Consider the following 23,529-nt stretch of genomic DNA (forward strand, 5'->3'; position numbering starts at 1 on the left):
CTCCACTCCAGAACACGTCTGCCCCATCGGCCGTCAGGTGTCGGTTCTGCGACAGACATGACCTGCCCATTGCCACTTCAGCTTGCTAATCCTCATTTATTCCTATTTGTCCCCCTGAGGGGACAAATCAGGCGGACAGATAGGAATAATTCCTTTGAGCTACATCGGTCGCTTTTGTTCTTCTTTCGTTCAAGTGCTATAGACTATTTAAATTATATCACATAGAGGAAGTCATAGGAAAAAGATAGTAGGTAAATATAAAAACAAGGAGATCAAAACACTCAAATATGTATAAAGGGATATAAGTATTTACCTAACATTGCGAGCACGTGGGAAATCTATGATAGGTACGTGATATGGAGATCAAAGATTCGTATCACCGATATTAGAAATACCTACTCTTCTAATATCAGACGGATTGTAGTATCGAGATACAAGAGTTATTACCAACTAGCTGTGCCCGCGACTTCGTTCGCGTGGAATAGTGACTTTTCGGACAGCATATTTTGAATGACATATACCGTCGTTTGGTTTATAATATAGCCACGGACGCTCAGGCGCGAGGCGTGTAGTACGTACTCTGTACGTTAAAAATGTTCGCCGTGATTCTTTAAATTGACATAACTTTTTTATTTATGAACCGATTGACATGAAATAAACACTAAATGTTAAGTGAAACTTACTACAATATATTAGTGAAAACCGTATCTAAATCGAATAAGCCGTTTCTGATATTAGCGTGCACAAACACACAGACAAACAGACAAAAAAAGAATTAATTACAATTTCGGGTTCGGCATCGATATAATAACCAACCCCTGCTACTTTTTTTTTTATATATTTCCATTGTACAGACACCACTTTTCTACAATTTTATTATATGTATAGATATCGGAATAGGTTACAAGTTCGCGGGATTTCATGACGATATCTTATTATTTACATCATCATGATCTATGATCTACCAATCGCCAACCCACAATAGTCAATACTGAGCAAGAGTCAGAGTGAGAAAGGTCAGAAGCAGAAAGACATAGCCAGACAAGCTGGCAAAGTGCGATTGGCAGACTTCACACACCTTTGAGAACATTATGGAGAAATATCATGCATGCAGGTTTCCTCGCAATGTTGTCCTTCACCATCAAAGCAAGTGACATTAAAAAGGATCAGTCGTAGTCATACAAAAAGCGATAACGTTTTTCTCCCCGTAAAATGTAGTCCAATTTTCATTATGCTTAGAAATGAGTAGATAGTAGTATAATGAAGAACTACGCTCGTACGTTTTAATTTTAAAGAAATATTGCTTATGTAAAAATTTCCACACTTTTGAGTAGGTACTTTCTTTTGTATTTTTTTTTTTAAATTTAATTAAACTAAAATACAAAAACTAAAACGTACCAGCCTTGATTAAGGTGTACTGAATCTAATGAGACCAAAATTGATTAATTTTGTAACGTTTGTGTTTTTGTTAACGTGAAAAGGCTATTAAAGTTCTATAGAAGATACTATAGAATAAAGATTCGTACAAGCGAACTGAAAAATCGGAAGAGCGAGGGCTCCCTCGGGCGCAGTTCGTTACTACTCTAAATTATGTTGGGGCTACATTAAAGTTAACGTCAATGTCAGACAACGCCATAATTAACCCGTTAAACAGAGTGGCCACACTCGAACGGTTAAGGTCTAATGCCAATTGAATTGGGGTTAAAATCGTCTAACGCTAAACGGCATTTTGAATGCCGTTGTACGTTGATCATCTACGTTTCACGGGAAACGCCGTTGAACATCGCGTTGTTGTCCGTTAATGTAGCCGGGACATTATAAAGCATTTTTATCCACATACTCTATGAAATATGCTAATGTGCCCCACTGACTAGCTGTACCGTGAAGAATGTGAAAATTATGGATGCTTTTGCCATATCTGTGTACTGGATAATAAAGAAAATCAATGGCTATAATTTTTAAGAGGAAAGATTTGTTTGTTCCTTTTTAGGGATCCGTACTCGAAGTGTGCTAACGGGTCCCTATTACTAAGACTCCGCTGTCCGTCCGTCCGTCTGTCAGCTGGCTGTTGTATCTCGTAAACCGTAATAGGCAAAGCGCTGAAATTTTCACAGAACATGTGGAATAGAATAGAATAGAATAGAATAGATTTTTATTCAAATAAACTTTTACAAGTGCTTTTGAATCGTCAAATAATTTAATAATAAATAATAATAAACATTTATTTCGGACTATTCCATTCATCCATATAGTGTTAGTAACAGGGTCTTATGAACTATGTTAGTGATTAAATTAAATTAAATTAAATCAAATCAAGTCAAATGAAATCAAATTAAATTAAATCAAACCAGATCAAATTAAATTATTAAATTAAATCAAATTAGATTAAATTAAATTAAAATAAATTAAATCAAATTAAATTCAACTAAACTAAATTACATTATTATTAATTGTCAAATTAGGCTCAATTCATGTAGCTTCGGGGCCACTGGGTGTTCATATGTATGTACACCCAGTGCTTCATAAAGGGGTTTTCCCACTTTGCAGCCAATGTGTTCAAAATACTGTTGGAGCTCCCGCGCACTCTGCTCATCACAGATGCAGCTCTTTTTCTCATGATTGCGTAAAAGTCGTCTGTATGAGCCTCTGCGAACATCTGTGATGCACTGCACCAGCGCGGCAGCCCCATCAGTACCCTGAACCCATTGTTGTACTGCACACGTAGGTCGCTGTAGGCCCTATGGGTATACGTCACCCACAGGCTGCACGTGTAAAATGTTTGGCAGTACGCTTTAAATAAAGTAAGCTTTACCTCCCTATTACACCGTGCAAACCTGCGGGCTAGAGTATTGCATCGGACCGCCAACGCCCTACGCTCTCTCTCAATGTCTCTAACATCAGACATATCGTCTGTCACAATGTGCCCCAAATATTTAAACTCAGTCACTCTCTTAAGTGCAACTCCGTTAAGGGTTACGGGTGGGACATCGACTACAGTGTTTCCCTTGCTCTTAAATATCAGGAGCTCACTCTTCTTCACATTGTATACGAGTCCATGTGACGCAGCAAAGGTCTCGCATATCTTGAGGAGCTTTCTGAGTGCGCTAATTGATGGACTCAGCAATACCATATCGTCTGCATAGCTTAGATTATTGATCATAGTTCCATCAATAGAGCAGCCGATTCCAGTTCCGCTGAGCTCATCAATTTACCATGGTAGCGGTAATGTATTTCTATTACCGCTATAACAACAAATAATAAACATAATATCAAAATGGCTATCATGAACATTAAAAAAAAATAAGTAAAAGGTATTATTTCTTGTGCGATGGTACGGAACCCTTCCTGTACGAGTTCAGCTCGCACTTGACCAATTTTTCCTTTTGAGGTATGAAGAGGTACCTATATTAAAAGACCTTTTAAGAGACTAGTACATTTTTAATCAGTCACTCAAAGTAAGTATTAAACCCAGCTGACCGCACGTTATTATCCATCGATAACTGCTATTAAGCGTATAAATCTCTTCCATTCTCTCCCATTCAATACGATGTCATTCCCGTTGCGACTGGGAATTTATAATATAATCTATAGAAAATTATAAATGCAAGCAAACGTGTCTCTATCTGTTTTTTCGTCTGCTAGCTTTCTACGGCCCATCTGTTTAACCGATTTTGATGAAAGGTACAGAAATAGCTTGTATCCCAGGCACAGACCATTTTTTCTGTGATCCCAGGGAAGGACATAGGCTACGAACTTTCGATCCCGGAAAGTCCCGAAAAGATTCTCACGGGATTCCTACATGTATGTTTCCATTGAAACGCAGTGGAGCTGAGATTAGCTGAGTAGACTAGAGCCGTGCGGTCAGTCTTTGTCTACTCTACCCGCCGCGCCGTACCGCTCCGCTAGCCGCCGCTTCGTGCCTTCTGCCTTCTGCTCGGCACCACAGCCTGCTCGACTCCGTTCCTGTCTACTTCGGGACCATATTATGTTTTTTAATTTAATTTAATTGAGTGTTAAGTGTTCATTACGTTTTATTTGAAAGTCACGTGGAGTGGAGATTTCGAGCACTGTGATTGTACAATTCACGGTTCGCTCCGCTCCACTCTACCTAGCTGCGCGTCAGTGGAAACGCACTGTTGATATCTTTGTTTTTGAGGTGACAACGTCTTATAATTCGATAGAGCCGGCTGCACGCATGAAAAAAGACTAGTACATTTTTAATCAGTCACTCAAAGTAAGTATTAAACCCAGCTGACCGCACGTTATTATCCATCGATAACTGCTATTAAGCGTTTAAATCTCTTCCATTCTCTCCCATTCAATACGATGTCATTCCCGCTGCAACTGGGAATCACACTAATATTATAAAGGCGAAAGTTTGTATGTGTGTGTGTGTGTGTGTGTGTGTGTGTGTGTGTGTGTGTATGTTTGTTACTCCTTCACGCAAAAACTACTGAACGGATTTGGCTGAAATTTAGGATGGAAATAGATAATATCCTGGATTAGCACATAGGCTACTTTTTATCCCGGAAAATCAAAGAGTTCCCACGGGATTTCGAAAAACTTAAATCCACGCGGACGAAGTCGCGGGCATCGGCTAGTTTATAATATAATCTATAGAAAATTTTAAATGCAAGCAAACGTGTCTCTATCTGTTTGTTCGTCTGCTAGCTTTCTACGGCCCACCTGTTTAACCGATTTTAATGAAATCGATTGCATCCTAGGGAAGGGCATAGGCTACCAACTTTCGATCCCGGACAGTCCCGAAAAGATTCTCACGGGATTCCTACAGAACCGTCCGCTTAACCCATTTCTATGGGTACCGAGGTAGCTTGCGTCTCTATAATTGACCTAGGTAACTTTTTATCCCGGAAAATCAAACTGTTCCCACGGGATTTTTAAAACCCTAAATCCACGCGGACGATTGTCGGGGGCAACCTCTAGTAAACCATAAAATCCATTAACAATAGAGTGTCATGAATCGTTCCCCGAAACACAGAAGAGGGTTTAAAGCTTAGACATTAAATAAGCCATTAACTCGAGAAAATAGGATTGCGCATAAAACAACAGAACCAAATTGATTCCTTGCGACTACGACGTTTGTTCCCTTGTAAGGGCCCTTATAGCCAAGATTAAAGGGTTAAAGCTTCGGTCAAACACAATGCGTCGCGGAAGAAACACAATCAGCGTGAAACACGCTTGTATGCGGTTTTATTAGGTACTGTATTCATACACTATTAAACATATAGTGTTGTGCTAGCTTAACACAGCTTTTGACCCGAATTACTGCAGTGTTATCAAAGATTTTCTATAATAGCTATCTGCATGTCAAATTTTAGCCCGATCCGTTCAGTAGTTTGAGCTTTGCGTTAATAGATCAGTCAGTCAGCGTTGCCTTTTACATGTTTAGATTAAGAGGCATCTCCAGCAGTTTACAGTTAAACTATGGCATTCCTGCTGCAGCAATGTTTTTCAACCAATAGACAGAGGGTCAACCAATCTATTAGAGTTCTAGCGACTGTTACCCTATAGCTGTCAAACTACGGGCGGGTGACGTCCTGTCGTATACTGCAGCTAATACCGCGTTGCGCTGTGTCTGTCCAAGGTTTTAAAGCAAAGATAAAAGGGTTAAGAGTAATTACTCCCAACTAAACGAGCCCTTAACGAATTCCTAACTCGAGACATAAAGTGCGGGATGCGAACATGAAAATAGAGACATAGGAATGCCTTTCATTTACTATGAAAATTGTTTCAAGTGGGAGAAAATAGTCAGTTATGTTGTGTACGTAGCTAAATTACTTTCTAGACCTACCGATCTCTGACTTTTCGGCGATATATGTTAAAGCAATTAAATATCAAAGTCAAAGACAAAGTCAAAATCATTTATTCAAAGTAGGTACAATTGTACTCCTTTTGATGGTCGAAATTGTTTTTGTACGATATAGTGGTGATAAATAAACTTAAAACTAAAGCTACGAGGGTTCCAAACGCGCCCCAGTCTGAGAAGAGCCCACAACAAGCTCACTTATCACTTGTATTATGGTGAAGTAAAACATCGTGAAAAAATCTGCATACTGAGTCTCTTCTCAGAATGTGAAGGATTTACGTGTCTACCACGTTGACGAAGTGCAAATCGACAGACTTCAGCAAGTAGGTTTCACCACCATTAAAGCAAGATATATGTACTTGCTTAAAACGCATTAGTCTATAATTAGAGGTGCGTGCCCGAAATTGAACCCTGGACGCCCTGAAGCTGACGTCCACTCTTAACCATGAGGACATCGTCACTCGGTAAATTAATAACCAATCTATTCAGCAGTCAAAACTTAGGGTGCGTTTAAAATGACGCGCGGAGTAGAGCAAAGAAGAGCAGTTAAAAGTTCAATGTTTCCATTGAAACGCAGTGGAGCTGAGATTAGCTGAGTAGACTAGAGCCATGCGGTCAGTCTTTATATCGTCGTCTTAGAGTGAAAACCTCGGGAATGCATTTTTGCTCTTTATTTTATTGCGTTTCTAGGAAGAAAACCTCGCAACGCACATCCTGATCTGACTAATTTGTTGATTCGATACTCGTAACGCCATCTATGACATTAAATGAGAAACTCGTAAATACTCGCTTCTAATTTTACAGCATGCAGTTTTTTCTTCCTCCTGAAAAGTTACTTCTTTTACACTTACGAGGTTTTCACTCTAAGCCGTCGATATACTCTACCCGCCGCGCCGTACCGCTCCGCTAGCTGCCGCTTCGTGCCTTCTGCCTTCTGCTCGGCACCACAGCCTGCTCGACTCCGTTCCTGTCTAGTTCGGGACCATATTATGTTTTTAATTTAATTTAATTAAGTATTAACTGTGTTAATACTCAATTAAATTAAAAATTAACGTGTTCATTACGTTTTATTTGAAAGTCACGTGGAGTTGAGATTTCGAGCACTGTGATTGTACAATTCACGGTCCGCTCCGCTCCACTCTACCTAGCTGCGCGTCAGTGGAAACGCACCATTGATATCTTTGTTTTTTGTGAATTGAATTGAATGGGAACCCTCCGAAACAGCCTCTTAAGAAGGTATAAGATAATATTATTGTGGTCACGTGGGATATCATTGAATGCGGGAATGATACGTATATTTACTACGTGATTCGAGATCAAAGCCTGTATTATCAATATCAAAGTCATAGGCTTATCTATACCTACCTGTTATTCCCTTACACCAAATTTCCCTTGTGAGAAGAATAATTTACCTGATAGATTTTTAAAAACGACCAATATTCCCCTTTCCCTCAAACTTGATTGCATGTAGGTAACTTTGAAACTTGTTTCAGACAACTTAGGCATAATCCAAGTTTTGTTCCTAAAGCGTAAGTAGATCCTTACTTTAAGTTTAATTCTTAGCTTTTATAAGATCTTATTTTAAGCTTAGGTTTATCTAACTCCTTGCTGCAAGCCATGCTGTGAAGCGGCTGCGCGTTCTGGAACGAATCGTCAAATGAAAACCGACCAAATGCTAGTCAGACTCGCGCAACGAGGGTTCCGTACTACATTCGTATTTTTTAGACAGTTTGCACGATAAATTAAAAAATTTGCATAAAAATAAACAAAAATCTGTTTCCGAATGTACAGATAAAGTCCTTGAGATTATAATATACCCCACTTGGTATATTATAATCTTTGAAAGTTGAAAACACTATTATTTGTTCGTGAACCAGATTACCGGATTCGTTAAAAAAATTGGGTACTGTTAGCTAATAAACCGTTTTCATATCCGTATCGTCACTTAAAATCAGATCGAAGTTCAATGCTAACTTTTTCGCTAAAGTTTTCATTCTAATTCGATAGCAGTTAATGTTTCGTATGAGTTTATATTGTTGTTACCGCTATCAAGCCAAAATGTAACCACCATTAAGCGCTGAATGAATATTCTGTTAATTTTAACGTATTTCAGTTTAATTGTAGGCAATAAATAACAAATGTACACCACATGAGTTCGGCAGCCCTGATTGAAACCACCAGTTCCAATAATGGATTCAATTTTCAACTTATTTTGACAAATTCACTAATTTTCAAAATGATTTTATAAAAAACCAGTCAAGGAGTATTACGACCCTATGTACTCTTTATTTTCAGGGTTCCTTACTTCAAAAGGAATAAAAGAACCCTTATATTGTTGCATTCTTGACACGCTGTACCCAAGAGATTTTCAACATTCTTCTGTATACCAACATTTCAAAAGCAGGTAACTTATTATATATCATTATTATACATATTTATTTATGGTTCACATACTTTTGAATCACACTAATATTATAAAGGCGAAAGTTTGTGTGAATGTGTGTGTGTGTATGTTTGTTACTCCTTCATATAAAAACTACTGGATGGATTGGGTTGTTTAGGATGGTGATAGATTATCGCCTGGATTAGCACCCAGGCTACTTTTTATCCCGGAAAATCAAAGAGTTCCCAAGGGATTTTTAAAAACCTACATCCACGCGAACGAAGTCGCGGGCATCAGTTAGTGTATTCATATTATTAAACAACTTACAGTACAGTGGGTCTTAGACTATATCGGCAACTTCGAAACATAGGGTGGCAGAAGATGATAAAATAATGATACTCTATAAAACTTTGGCTCGGCAAATTTTACTTTAAACTGGTTAAACTAAGTTGATTTTGAACAGTATAGGTACTTACAAGTTGAAAGTTAGAAGAATGCAAATCAACTTGAAACTTCAGAATTTCTAGGAATTTGACAACTTTTTTAATGCAATTTGTTTGTAGTGAACTTGTCAGCACGCGAAAAGTTCGGAATTCGAGTCCTAGTGGGACAACTTGGGAAATGTTGCGAAGCTGAAGTGGTAATTGGCAGGAAACTTATGTATTTTGACAACACGGTGGGGTCCCAAGCTGCTGGCAACCTTGCATCGGAAAACGCAGTGTTGGAAGACCCCCCACTGGATGGACAGATGACATCAAGCGAGTTGCAGGGAGCCGCTGGATTCAGGCGGCGCGGCGTGCAAGTCTATGGTGTGTGGAAGTCCCCACCACAGACCCAAGTCCAGCATTGGACGTCTATCGGATGATGACCTGTATCAGCAAATAAATAAATTGATTGATTGATTGATTGATGATGATGACGATAACATATGTAAGCTTAGACCAAAAGGGGCGTTATAATTTAACTATTTTTATAAGTTATTAGAAAAGCTAACACATATTAAAAAAAACCTCAATAGCTCAATGGTTGAGGAGCTGACTGAATTCCGAAAGGTCGGCGGTTCAAACCTCACCCGTTGCATTATTGTCGTACCAATTCCTAGCACAAGCTTTACGCTTAGTTGAAGGGGAAAGGAAAATATTAGTTGTGATTAGCAGGCTAATAATTAAAAAAAAGGAACTTTCATTTACTAGTATAAAAATAAGTAGCGTATGTCCGTTTTCAGGATACAAACTATCCAATACCGTCCAAACTTCGTCTTAATTGGTTAAACGGATTAGCCGTAAAAAAGTAACAGACATACTCACTACTCAGATGGAAACACTGGAGAGAGAAAGAGACAAAAACTATTAAAGCAATAAAACAAAGACATTTAGAAAGGACTGAGCAATTTCAATCTAAATTCTGTCTAAGTTTCCCCAAACTGCTGAGAATGGATATAAGTATTTCGCTTATATGCTTAGGACATTTGAAGATAGTGTGCGTAAGTGTGTAGTGTAGGGTGACCATGATACACCGTTTTTAAATACCTTAGGGATGCGTGCCCGGGATCAAACCCCCGACTTTCCAAATATGAGATTGACGTGTTAACCACTAGGCTAACACCGCTTTGTGTGTGTTTGTTACTCCTTCACGCAAAAACTACTGGACGGATTTGGCTGAAATTCGGAATGGAGATAGATAATATCCTGGATAAGCACATAGGCTACTTTTTATCCCGGACATCCAAAGAGTTCCCACGGGATTTTGAAAAACCTAAATCCACGCGGACGAAGTCGCGGGCGTCAGCTAGTCTACAATAATATCTGCCTGTTGTAAGTTTTGATTTTTATTCATGGGTTTATAGTGAATTGTTTTGAAATACCCAATTTAAAAATTAACAACTTGATATGTACTTTTCAGCACTTTTGAAGTCGGTTAAATTTTTTTATAACTTTTTCGAAATTCCTACTTATTGGAATTAGCTGCTTTTGGACAAAAAACAGCAGCTTAGTTATAAAACAATCGTGATAAGCAAAAACTATTCTTTATTTTATTCATGACCTAGAAATAGTATTCTGATACGATTGGAATAATATTCCAATCTGGATTCCATTACGCTAGAGACATTGATGGATAACCTATTTTAGTGGCAATGTCTACTGCGTAATGAAAGCCCATCGGACAGCTGTCGTTTTTATGAGCAGTCATAAAACTTCGCAACGCCTTGTTATAATCTCGGAAACTTAATAGCAACTAGCTGATACCCGCGACTTCGTTCGCGTGGATGTAGGTTTTTTAAAATTCCCGTGGGAACTTTTTAATTTTCCGGGATAAAAAGTAGCCTATGTGCTAATCCAGGGTATAATCTATCTCCATTCTAAATGTCAGCCCAATCCGTCCAGTAGTTTTTGCGTGAAGGAGTAACAAACATACACACACACACACATATACAAACTTTCTCTTTTATAATATTAGTGTGATGTGCGAATAGGAACAGCCACGTCCACTGCTGGACGCTTACAGGCTGATGGATTGGATTGGATTGGAATAGGAACAGGAACAGCTTATGTCATAGTTATAGTGCATCGCTGCGAATATTCTGCTATGTGAAAAATCACAAGTTTTCATGAAACTCTATTAATTTTTACCCGACAGCGGCACAGCGAGAAGGAAGGGTTATGATTTTAGCAGTCTATGTATGTATGTTTGTATCCAGATTCCGTGTGTTCCACCGTAGCGCCCAAACTACTGGGCCGATTTTGATGAATGAGGTGTCAATCGATTGGTCGTAAAGGTCCGGGTGATATAGGCTACATTTTATACGAAAAAAATGGATCTAACGGATGTTACATAAAAAAAGTTGGGGGTCTCCAAATTTTTTTTTTGCTATTGTATCGAGTGGGATATCAAATGAAAGAGGAGAAAGTTCTGAGTTCATAAATATAAATGTACTACAACATTAAAATATACCAAGCGACAGAAAAACAATTTTTCTATAATACTTCAGCGTTTATTAAGATGATCGCAGTCGGGTTTTAGTTTTCAACTTTATCTTGTTTGTTGTCGTGTTTGATGATGATGATGATAATGATTGAATACTCAGCTTACGTCTCTAAGGCGACTAAAGTCTGCACAAACGTTATCACTGTACCATCTAATCAATCGGCGTCGCGCCGGATCCGCCTTTGATGTGTGTCACGCCCAGCGACATAGATGTTCCACTAGATGCGGCACTTCTTAGCAAGTACAATATGTTCCAACAAGACTGACTTAAAAACTGTCATACGCACGTATTTATCAAATCCGTCCAAAATGGCTTCCCGGCAACAGATCGCATGACATCGAATGAGCCGAATAATGAGTGAGTCAAATATCGATTTAATTAAACTATTTTCAATAATCTTGATCCTTTCTATATATTCCCTCCCTATATAATTCGCCGGCTTCCCTAGCGCAGTGGTAAGCGCTTTGGTCTCATTAGTTATTAGTGGAAGGTCCCGGGTTCGATTACCGGCAGGGGTTTGGAATTTTATAATTTCTAAATTTCTGGTCTGTTCTGGTGGGAGGCTTCGGCCATCGCTAGTTACCACCCTACTGACGAAGCTGTGCCGATAAGCGATTTAGCGTTCCAGTACGATTCCATGTAGAATCCAAAGGAGTATTAGAGTAAAAACTGGCATACCATACCCCTTCCAGGTCAATCCGCTTCCATCTTAGACTGCATCACCACTTATCACCAGGTGAGATTGCAGTCAAGGGCTAACTTGTATGTGAATAAAAAAAAAGTTCCTGAAAATAAGCTATACTATGAAGCGCCGCATCTAGTGGAACATTTATATCGCTGGTCACGCCCTTATCCCGTTAATTATCGTCAATCACTTGAGTGATTCAATTAGATTAATTTTATTTATACGCCCTTCCTTCGGATGACTCACTTGCTCTAATTGGCTACTGAAGCCTAAATCATACCTACTAATCATACGTAGGTGTGTATGTGTGTATGTTTGTTACTGTTTCACGCAAAAGCTACTGGACGGATTTGGCTGTTTGTAATTGAGATAGATTATACCCTGGATTAACACATATTCTACTTTTTATCCCAGAAAATCCATGAATTCCCAGTTCCCACGGGATTTTAAAAACCTATATCCACGCGAACGAAGTCGCGTTTATCAGCTAGTAACCTATATTTTTTTAACACCTCTTAAAAGGTCGACAATGCATTGGCGGTTCCTCTGGTGCTGCAAATGTGCATGGGCGACGGTAATCACTTCACATCCGGTGACCCGCCTGCTCGTTTGCTCACTATTTTTTTTTTTAAACTCCTAGACATGGTCACCAACAGCTCGGTTTCTACACGGCATCATACTGGAACCTGGAACGCTTAATTCCTTGGCGGCACGGTTTCGGTAACTAGCCACGGCCGAATCCTCCCACCAGGCTACTTAATAAAGCGATTCTGTAAAGAGGAAATTAATTCCAATGCCCAACGAAATCAATGCAACCGATAATCTCATCTGCATCTGATATTAGCCGATATTAGGTATCGATTGCACTAACAACAACAGACAGTGCAAAAGCCTTTACACAACCAAATTGCATGTCAGAAACGCATTCATATTAATAGCGTATTAGTGTACGCTGATGTTAACACATTGGTTGGAAACATTTGCTTTCACTTTGTCTAAGGGTTTAAGCGTACTAGCGACTTTTGGTTTTGCCTTCATCTTTAGGGGTCTTTACCTCAAAAGGAAAAACGGAACCCTATAGGATCATTTTGTTGTCTGTCTATCTGTCCGCCCGTCCGTCCGTCGTGTTTGTCAAGATAACCTATAGGTACTTCACGTTGACCTAGAAAACATAAAATTTGGCAGGTAGGTAGGTCTTATAGCACAAGTAAAGGAATAAACCCGAAAACCGTGAGTGAATATGTTAACCACATATTCATCTAAAAAACATTAAAATGTATTTAAACTTTCAAAATTCAAAAAAATTCAAAATTCAAAATATTTTTATTCAAAATATTTTTATTCAATTAGACTTTTACAAGTTCTTTTGAATCGTCAAAAGCATCTACCACTGGTTCGGAATGCCTTTCCTACCGAGAAGAACCAGCAAGAAACTCGGTTTAGTAAGATAACTATACCAAGTGAGGTATCATATGAAAGGGCTTTACTTGTACATTCTAAAGCGATTTTATTTATTTTTATGCATAATAGTTTTTGATTTGCATTATTGATTTGTGATTATTTGGTTTTTGAAAAATTGTAATAACAACTTATTGTTGTGCGACTTGTCATAAGTGCGAGCTTGGCTAACGCAAATGGATTGTGCCACTAAGTATCACTAATGTTAAATTGAGAATATTGGAAATTCAGCTTCGTTAGTGTTAGTGTTGTAGTGCTTCCCAGTTGTTATGGTTCAAGTTTAATTAGCAAAATAATAACAGGAAACGTAGACTTTTAACTAAAGAAAAAGTAAATAATTTTTAAAATTAAAAAAAAATGTTTTCGTTATAACGATGAGTTCACTTAATGATTCAATTATGTCCAATCATCAACACAAATTATTCCCACTTACCCCACTTTGTAATATAGTAATCTTACTTTGATAGTTGAAAATACAAAATTATTTGTTCATGACCACATTTCAATTTTTTTTTTGTGATGTAACCACAAATTCGCGGTTTTCGGATTTTTCACGCTATGTGTGCTATAAAACCTACCTACCTGCCAAATATAATGATTCTAGGTCATCGGGAAGTACCCTATAGGTTTCTTGACAGATACGACAGACAGACAGACAGACTGACAACTAAGAGATCCTATGAGGGTTCCTTTTTCCCTGTTGAGGTAGGAACCCTAAAAATGTAGGACAACAATGTTTATTAGTACAAAAGAAAGTTTTTATAAGTCATAATCGATGGCTCACGGACCGTCGCACTTCTAAATGTTACGTTTAACGACTCATCGTGAGAATTTATTTCTTTCCTTAAGATTTCATTTCCTTAAAGCCGTTTCCACATTACCGAAAAATAACGCGGCGTTTTATTTTATTTTTGAATTTTTCTTCCTAAGTGGTGTCGCAAAACTGACAATTTACTTACAAGTAGGTATATCTTTACGTAATCAATAGACGTTGGGGTCAGAAGGTGCTAAACTGGCGACTTCGCACCGGAGAGCACAGTGTTGGAAGACCCACACTAGGTGGACAAACGCCATCAAACGAGTCGCAGGGAGGCGCTGGATTAAGGCGGCGCAAAACCGAAAACTTGGCGCGTGGACGTCCCTACAAGAGACCCATGTCCAGACATTATCGATTGATAATGATGCTGATAATGACAATACCAAATTGAAAAATTGTGGTTGTGTCTTTGGAGTCTTTTTTAAACAAGTTATGTCGGGAAAGTTAATAACAATATCAAAACTTTTTCATTGTAAAAAAATGTTAATGAAGAATTTGAACTTATATGTATATAAATCTCCAGATTGGAAACAGAACGTTTTACAAGCAATACCATAATAATCGCAGCGTTTTTTTAACCAGCGTGTTAAACCCCTTAATTTCTTGCCGGCTTATCACCATTTTCTGCTTTGGCTGGCCCGGGATAATTACAGGATTTCATGAATAATTACATCTCGAGATTAGTTAAAGCTGAGTTTGCCCGGATAAGCAATTACTAATTTATAAAGGAGAGCTAGCTCACTATACTAATGACTTGATGAGTGCTTGCAAGTATTATTGTTTTTCTTTACTGTCCACTAACTGATGCCCGCGACTGTTCGCGTGGATTTCGTTTTTAGGGTTCCGTACCATTTAGCCACACAAACAGATTGTTTGTGACTCCACATTAGCACCTCATTGGCACTGACTCCAAAAAATGTCATTATAGAACTCTTGTATCATAACTAGAGGATGCCCGCAGCTTCGCCCGCGTGGATTTCGGTTTTTTTTTATTCCCGTATGAACTCTTCAATTTTCTGGGATAAAAAGTTGCCTATGTCCTTCCCCGGGATGTATCCCAAGTCTGTACCTTTCATTAAAATCCGTTCAGTGGTTGGGCCGTGAATACGTAGCAGACAGACAGACACACTTTCGCATTTATAATATTATAGTATGGATATATTCGGTAGTAAATTAAATAATTTTTTACTTTTTAGTGTTTGTAGTTATTGAAGTCAGTTGTTTTTTTTTTTCCTATTTTAGTGGCACACAATAATAACATATCCTTTGCCTGGTTAGAAACCTACTGTTTATTAAGTTATTACACCGATCGCGAGCAATTTACTCTTATCCATTGAAGTGTTCTGAACTCCATCTCCGAAGATATTCATTAAATCTTCGCCATACTCAAATGAGACCACCTCTGAAGTATGAACTACCAAACAAAAAAGAATAATCAAAATCGGTTGATATTTGGCGGAGTGATCGCGTAGCAAACATATGTACAAAAGCATAAAGTCAAATTGAGAAACTCCTACTATTTTTGAAGTCGGTTAAACATAACAATGTTTGCTAAGAAGCTTATCGACTTACATAGATTACATTAATTTCAGCGTTTGTATTCCGCTCATTCTGCTTTCGTTTCAGGACCATATAATATTATTTAAGTATGTGCATAAAAACGTTGAAATAATTTGCCGGAAATTACCACGCGCATAACAAAGATTATACCTAATTATTTTATTTAAGTGCTAGATGATGCCCGCGACTCCGTCCGCGTGGATTTAGGTTTTTTAAAATCCCGTGGGAATTCTTTGCTTTTTCGGGATAAAAAGTTGCCGAAGTCATTTTCCGGGACGTAAGCTACCTTTGTACCAAATTTCATATAAATCGGTTTAACGGATAGGCTCTTAAGAGTCCCGTAGGAGCTCTTTGATTTTCCGGGATAAAAAGTAGCCTATGTCCGTCCGCGGGATGTAAGCTTACTTTGTACCTTTCATTAAAATCGGTTCAGCGGTTGAGCGATGAAAACGTAGCAGACAGACAGACAGACACACTTTCGCATTTATAATATTAGTATGGAATGGATGAAAAGTCCCCGTAGATTATGAGCTCATAAGGTAGGTAGTAATAGAAAATTCTTCTCATAATTCTACTCGCATCGGATTAACGCTGGATTATCTCCTACACTTTCATTAAGGAAGAGAAGCTTTTTTTAATATTAACCAAGTAATTTTCTTCCGCTCTGTTTATGTTTATTTACTTAATTTTAATTATGAGACTTCGTTATACTGGTGAAAAGTATTATTTTTAACCCCCGACCCAACAAAAGGGGTGTTATAAGTTTGACGTGTGTATCTGTGTATCTGTCTGTGGCATCGTGGCTCCTAAACTAATGAACCGATTTTAATTTTGTTTTTTGTTTGGAAAGTGGCTTGATCGAGAGTGTTCTTAGCTATAATCCAAGAAAATCGATTCAGCCGTTTGAAAGTTATCAGCTCTTTTCTAGTTACTGTAACCTTCACATGTCGGGGGTGTTATAAATTTTTAATTTACACTTGAAACTTAAGAAGTTAAAGAGAGCTATGCTAAATCAGAAATGAGGAGATCCGTAGGAGAACGAACAAAACCGACTTAGCAGGTTGCGAAGCTGAAGTGGCAATGGGCAGTTGGAAGCCCCGGCTACTTGCAAAAGATTTTTTAAATCGGATCGGATTTTGTATCCAATACAATCATCTAACCTTGTAATCAACATGTAAATTCACAAACTTCACCTCTTTACAATATTAAAATAGAAAATTTAGATTTCATAATACTAGTGTAGAAGTGCATTTTCACGAAAATTTGACATCCTAGGACCTAAAATTCTTTTTTCTTTGCCGCACCAACCTGTATGGTTCTCGCTGTATTTATGTAAGTATATGTGCGTGTGTTTGGGTGTGTTTCTGGGTGGTTGAGTATGCGTGTGTGTGTGCGCGTACGTGCGTGTGTGTGGGTACGCGTGTATTTGTGGGTGTGTGTATGTGGGTATGTATGTGCGTGCGTGCGTGCGTGCGTGCGTGTTTGAGTATATAATTATGTGGAGTGGTCTCAATAATAATTCTAACATCGAAACACGGTCTTAATAATTGATAGTACTCACTATCCATTCTTGTGAATTCACATTTACGTCCCGATCACTAAATTTAATTAACGCACTAAACCGAATACGAAACTATGGAACCCGACGATCTCAAAACTACAGACCACCAATGTGCGATGGAAATTTATTAATTATCACGTGATTATCACTTAGATTCTGCTTTGGTGTCGTTGCATGTTTCAGCATCAGCTAATCCGCCATCACAATAAGGGTATGAATACTGGATAGGTATTAGGTATCGAGAATTGCTAATGTAATTTTAATGATTGCAACTACAAAGCGCTGGCGAAACAAGTAGACATCAACTACTATTAATCTTCGGGCGTGTATTAAGCGCTTTGAAACTACATTATTTTAATCGATAACTTGATTGATTGTAATGTTGTTTATAAGTTCCAACCCGTACCTACGGAGTGAAGTGAAGTTGTTATTTTTATTTTTAAACTTTAAAGATGTTGCGCCATGGCATTCTATGGAGGTCTGCGAGTGCGTGTCCGGCCGGTGAATTAGGGGTTTCGTAATTGCCAGTCACAATATACCAACTTCGAGTTACGACACACACACACACACACACACGCACGCATGCACGCATGCATACACACACACACACTTGGTTTAAAAAAGAAGTATATAATAATATTATAGTCCCTTCGTCGCAGATCTATATCGCTAGACGAGTAGGGCAACTATCAATCATACCTACTGGTTAAGCAGTATTAACCCATGACAGGAAACTGGATTGACTTAACTTTAGAGGTCCTTAAGGTCACTTTTATCTTAGTTTCGTGAATTCAGAGTCAAAATATTCCAAGTACTTTTCATAATTGAATAGGTACGTAGTCTACGTACATAAAGGTAATTCGACGTAGATACCTACTTAGTAACAGACTCTAGTCCGAAAACTAAAATAACTTTAATATTTTTGACTTACTACTAAGCTAAAACTTCAGAAATGAAGCAAAGTACTGTTTTAGAATAAACTCGACGATATCTTGAACTCGATGTAGCATGTTAATTAAAACAGACAAAGACTCGTCTCATAGTCTGCAGAGTACAATAAAAAAGTCGTGCGACTTGTCTGCAACGGACGCGCTCTGTATGCAAATCAGAAACAACGTTGTAACACAGAAAAGTTAGTACTTATGCATATCATACTTAAACGCATTATTATTTTAATACTTTATACACTTTATATTTGTCATGATCTTATAATATGTGTGTCTGTCAGTCTATCTGTCTGTCCGTTTATATGTCTGCTAGCTTTTCACATCCCATTCGTTTAACCAACTTTGACGAAATTGGTACCGAGGTAACTTGCATCACGGGGCATAATTAGGTACCTTTATGTAAACATAGCCTTCTTTTGATCCCGGAAAAGTCAAAGAGCCCCCATAGGATTAAAAACCGGCCAAGTGCGAGTCAGACTCGCAAACTGAGGGTTCACTACTTGGGTATCTACTTTTTCCGACATATTCCAATGAAAAATTATTATGCAGAAAAATAAATAAAAATCTGTTTCAGAATGTACCTACAGGTAAAGCCCTTTCATATTATACCCCACTTGGTATAGTTATCTTATTTTGAAAATTGAATATGCTAATTATTTATTTATTCATGAACACATTTTAATTTGTTTTAGTGATATAACTACAAATTCACGGTTTTCCTTTACTTGTGCTATAAGACCTACCTATACCTGCCAAATTTCATGATTCTAGGTCCACGGGAAGTACTCTATAGGTTTTATTGACAGACACGACAGACGGACAGACGGACAGACAGAAAGACGGACAACGAAGTAATCCTATAAGGATTCCTTTATTCCTTTTGAGGTACGGAACGCTAAAAAATACTTCAAATATTAATTGTTGAGTAGCTGTATATTTTATGTCCAGGAAAAAGGTGTTAAAAGTTAATAAAAGAATAAAACAAGTGTAAATTAAAAATTTATAACACCCCCGACAAGTGAAGGTTACAATAACTGGAAAAGAGCTGATAACTTTCAAACGGCTGAACCGATTTTCTTGGATTATAGCTAAGAACACTCTCGATCAAGCCACCTTTCAAACAAAAAAAAAAACTAAATTAAAATCGGTTCATTAGTATAGGCGCTACGGTGCCACAGACAGATACATAGATACACAGATACACACTTCAAACTTATAACACCCCTCTTTTTGGGTCGGGGGTTAAAAAAACTTAAGTTGGTAAATTACTTTAAACTCTGCAACAGAATAATGGTATAGGTGATAATAACAGAAGCCACAGAGACGAAGCAAGGGTAATCCAGACGGTAGAAGTTCATGGCTTTGAACTTGACAGGTCTGGTGATGATGAGACACTTCAGGTCCTTGAGGGAATCACGTTCTTCGTTACCTGGAAAAAATTTAAATAGTTTTTATCATCATCATCATCAACAACACATCACCAGCACACTAATGAATACGAGTCTCATTTCAGAATACGAAGGGCTTAGGCCGTAGTCCATCACGCTGGCCAGGTGTGCATTGGCAGACTTCACACACTTTTGAGTACAAAGAGAACTCTCATTCATACTTGTTTCCTCACTATGTTTTTCTTCGCCGCTAGTTACCAAGTAAGTTTCAAAATGTGCTTTTTGGGTCTTAATTGTAAATTCCTCCTAAACAATGTTCGATAAAAAAAACTACAGAAAAAAACCTGCCCCAAAATCTATTTTTTTAGCTTAAATAGGAAATGCTATTATTTTTCCTGTGTGTGTATTTTTTTTTATTATGTGGATAGTTGCAATTTTTTAAATATGTAGGTACTTATTTGAATTTTGTTCATTAACATACTTAGTTTATTTTAAAACGCTTTTAATTAATTTTTAATGTTATGGCTACATTGTTTTCGTGCCATCTCTTTCTCGGTACACTACAGTTTTTTTTATTCAGACGCAAGTTAGCCCTTGACTGCAATCTCACCTGGTGGTAAGTGATGATGCAGTCTAAGATGGAAGTGGGCTAGCCTGGAAGTTATACTATACCTGTATGGTTAGTTATAGTCTCCATTTAGAGCTCGTTCACACAGGCTGCGTAAGCGTTGCATAAGCGTAGACGTAGAGCGTACCATTGCGTTGTAATGTATGGAACTGTATGAGACATGGCATACCGCTTGCGTGGCGTGAACGTTCGCGTAGGCGTAATGAATCGAACCCGGGACCTTCCACTAATAAGACTACAGCGCTTACTGTTCCGCCAGGGAGGTCGCCAAACGGTAACTTACCAGTTTTCTTATTTATAATCAAATCGTCGATCAATTTAATGATTTTCTCACTTTCTCGATAACATTGCTCGCAACGGTTCATTCCATTGAGTAAAATGCACAGATAGGTAAAAATTCCCATCAAAGTTGCTACGATCGATATAAACCGAACATCATAATTTGTCACCTGCTAAATAAACAATAATTTGTAATGACATTCTAAAAATTATACTTAAAATAATTTCTCCAACTACCATACAGATTTCTTATCTGATATACATTATATGAAAATACTTTAAGATTTAAAACTTGGAAGGCATGCATTAAGGTGCCCACGCACTCGAACTGAACTGCGCGACGCGCGTACGTCACTGCCGCGCGGCGCGGCTGGAGAGAATATCGTGCGGGTTGCTGACGCGACGCGCAGTTCTGCTGCAGTTCAGTTCAAGTGCGTGGGCACCTTTAGATAAATGATGCATGAACACAGCAGTTACCTACAAACAATTTTATTCTTATTTATTTAATTAAAATTAATGAGGTTTTAAGAACGGATAATTTTGAAAGTAATTTAGTTAGGTACTTTTAAGTATCTTAATTCATCAATTTCAAAATCTTACCACAGTTCCCATCATGTGCCTTATGGTTAAATTCATCAGCATCACCATATCGAATAAAAATATGAAATTGCTTACAAGAATCTGCAGATATAATACATTTTTTAATAAATCAATAGACATCATAAAAATATAGACTTCATTAATAACCAGAGGATGCCCGCGACTTCGTCCGCGTGGATTTAGATTTTTATACATCCCGTGGGAACTGTTTGATTTTCCGGGATAAAAAGTTGCCTATTTCGATTAATGGGACGCAAGCTACTGCGGTACCCATACAAATCAGTTAAGTGGATGGGTCTTTAGGTATCCCGTGGGAACTCTTTGATTTTCCGGGATAAAAAGTAGCCTTTGTCCGTAGATAGACAGACAGACAGACAGACACACTTTCGCATTTGAAATATTAGTATGGATAATGTAACCAAGTCTATAAAATTGATAGTAGAAACTTCCAGTTACTTTTGCTTACCCTGATTCCATAAACATTATTAAAAAAGTCACACTGTTCTAACAGAAGCAAGTAGCACCGCCTAAGCCATAGAATAACGTCACAGTGATTGTAGCAAACGATTTTCAAACTATCTAAACGATTAATATTATTTACAGTATTCAATCTACCAAGTTTAAAGTCATCACTTTTGAACAAAACTTTTAAAGAATAGCCAATCATTTTCAAGCGAAACAAAAGTTGAATGCCATGAGAAATCATGTCCAAAGCGCTGATAACTTTAAGGCTAACATAGAAATAATCGATAAAATAGACAATAGTCTTAATCCAGCCGACACTTATGACACAAGCAATGCAATCCACTAATATATATAGACTACCGATAAAAATATATAAAGAGCACATTTTGAGAACACTACTTCTAATTTGGGTATAACGTGGCGTACCAAGTACTCTATCAATATATTCATAAAGCGAGTAGTACTCCAAATAATCTTTTCTGTACTTGTAAACGGAATAAAGGTCAATGATAAATTGGCAATAGCTAAAGATTTGAAAAATCTGAATGGAATTATAGAAGTTCAAAACTCCAGGACTCATAAAACTTTGAATTTTAATATAGATGTTGCAGATACTGGCGATGGATAAAAGGGATAGTATGAGAGTGATTTTGCCGTAAGACCAAGAATATTGTATCTTCCCTTTGTCCCGAGTAAGAGAAGATAACCCTACATGTTTTAAAACATAGTTCAAAGGTTCTACAGTTGAAAAAACATCAAGTTTATAATTATTCTTGTCCATGAGGCAAGCCGTGTTTTTCAATGACCAGTAAAGTACTGCACAGACAAAAATAGTGTAACCTTTATTAAACCGATGGCTTTTTCTAATTACTTAACTGCAAACGTAATTTAGTATGACGAAGTTTTTTCGTTAGCTCGGCTATTATAAAGCGTTAATTACGGTTTCTGCTGATGTAATATTTTTATAAAAATGGCTAATTCACTTTTCATTAGACCTAGTACTTTTTATTTACTTTAATTTGCAGAGAAAATAAAGTTTCATTTGCTTTCACCTTTTTTGGGGTTGTGTACCTCAAAAGGAAACGGAACCCTTATAGGATCATTTTGTTGTCTGTCTGTTTGTCTGTCTGTCTGTCTGTCCGTCCGTCCGTCCGTCCGTCCGTCCGTCCGTTCGTCCGTTCGTCCGTCCGTCGTCTGTCAAGAAACCCTATAGGGTATCTAGGGTAATGCTTGTTGACCTAGTATCATGAAATTTGGCAGGTAGGTAGGTATTATAGCACAAAAACAGGAATTCATCTGAAACCGCGAATTCGTGGTTACATCATTTAAAAAAAAATTAAAATGTGTTTCAATATTCAAAGTAAGATCACTACTATTACCAAGTGAGATATCATATGAAAGGGCTTTACCTGTACATTTTAAAACATTTATTTATTTTAATGTATATTTTTGATTTATTGTGCAAAATTTTGGAAAAAATACCCGAGTACGGAACCCTCAGTGCGCGAGTCTGACTCGCACTTACAAAACTCAGCTTGAGCAAACTCGTGACCTTAAAGAATGACATTTAAAATAAAGCATTCATTTTAACTTCATTGTAAAGGTCAGGTCGGTACAGGCGCAGCTGTGAGCAGAGTTCGCGACGAGACACCGCGACAGCTACATTCATCATGCACAGACCAACACATTCGCCCGACCACGCGATGCGACGCTGAAAATGGAAATTATATTATCATCTACGTTGAAAAAATCCTATTAATATAATAAACGTGAAAATTTGTATGTATGTATGGATGTTTGTTACTCTTTCACGCAAAAACTACTGGACAGATTTGGCTAAAATCTGGAATGGAGATAGATTTTACCTTGGATTAACACATAAGCTACTTTTCAATTCAAATCAAAGTCAAAGTCAAATCATTTAATCATATTGGGCATCATTCGT

General features: G+C 37.7%; 2 protein-coding genes across 2 annotated transcripts; both read right to left on the reverse strand.

The window, feature by feature from the left end:
- Positions 1-2,464: 2,464 nt before the first annotated feature.
- On the reverse strand, positions 2,465-3,160 carry LOC123875822. Its single transcript, XM_045921869.1, has one exon. It carries the CDS (start codon positions 3,158-3,160, stop codon positions 2,465-2,467), a length of 696 nt encoding a protein of 231 aa, XP_045777825.1.
- Positions 3,161-3,861: 701 nt separating this feature from the next.
- On the reverse strand, positions 3,862-21,190 carry LOC123875823. The gene is made up of 4 exons (XM_045921870.1): positions 21,120-21,190; positions 20,524-20,689; positions 19,494-19,653; positions 3,862-3,970 (listed from the first exon to the last, which is right to left on the reverse strand). The coding sequence occupies exons 1-4, from the start codon at positions 21,165-21,167 to the stop codon at positions 3,862-3,864; spliced, it is 483 nt and encodes a 160-aa protein (XP_045777826.1). The 5' UTR covers positions 21,168-21,190.
- Positions 21,191-23,529: the final 2,339 nt, after the last annotated feature.

The sequence above is a fragment of the Maniola jurtina genome, chromosome 20, assembly GCF_905333055.1.
Source record: "Maniola jurtina chromosome 20, ilManJurt1.1, whole genome shotgun sequence".
NCBI classification, from domain to species: Eukaryota; Metazoa; Arthropoda; class Insecta; order Lepidoptera; family Nymphalidae; genus Maniola; species Maniola jurtina.

Excerpts from the sequence above, each read along its gene's own strand:
- LOC123875822 (XM_045921869.1), bottom strand. The coding sequence starts at position 3,160 with ATGATCAATAATCTAAGCTATGCAGACGATATGGTATTGCTGAGTCCA.
- LOC123875823 (XM_045921870.1), bottom strand. The coding sequence starts at position 21,167 with ATGGTGATGCTGATGAATTTAACCATAAGGCACATGATGGGAACTGTG. Across the intron at positions 20,690-21,119 it reads GGCACATGATGGGAACTGTG|GTGACAAATTATGATGTTCG; the intron begins GTAAGATTTTGA and ends TTTATTTAGCAG. Across the intron at positions 19,654-20,523 it reads GATTATAAATAAGAAAACTG|GTAACGAAGAACGTGATTCC; the intron begins GTAAGTTACCGT and ends AATTTTTTCCAG.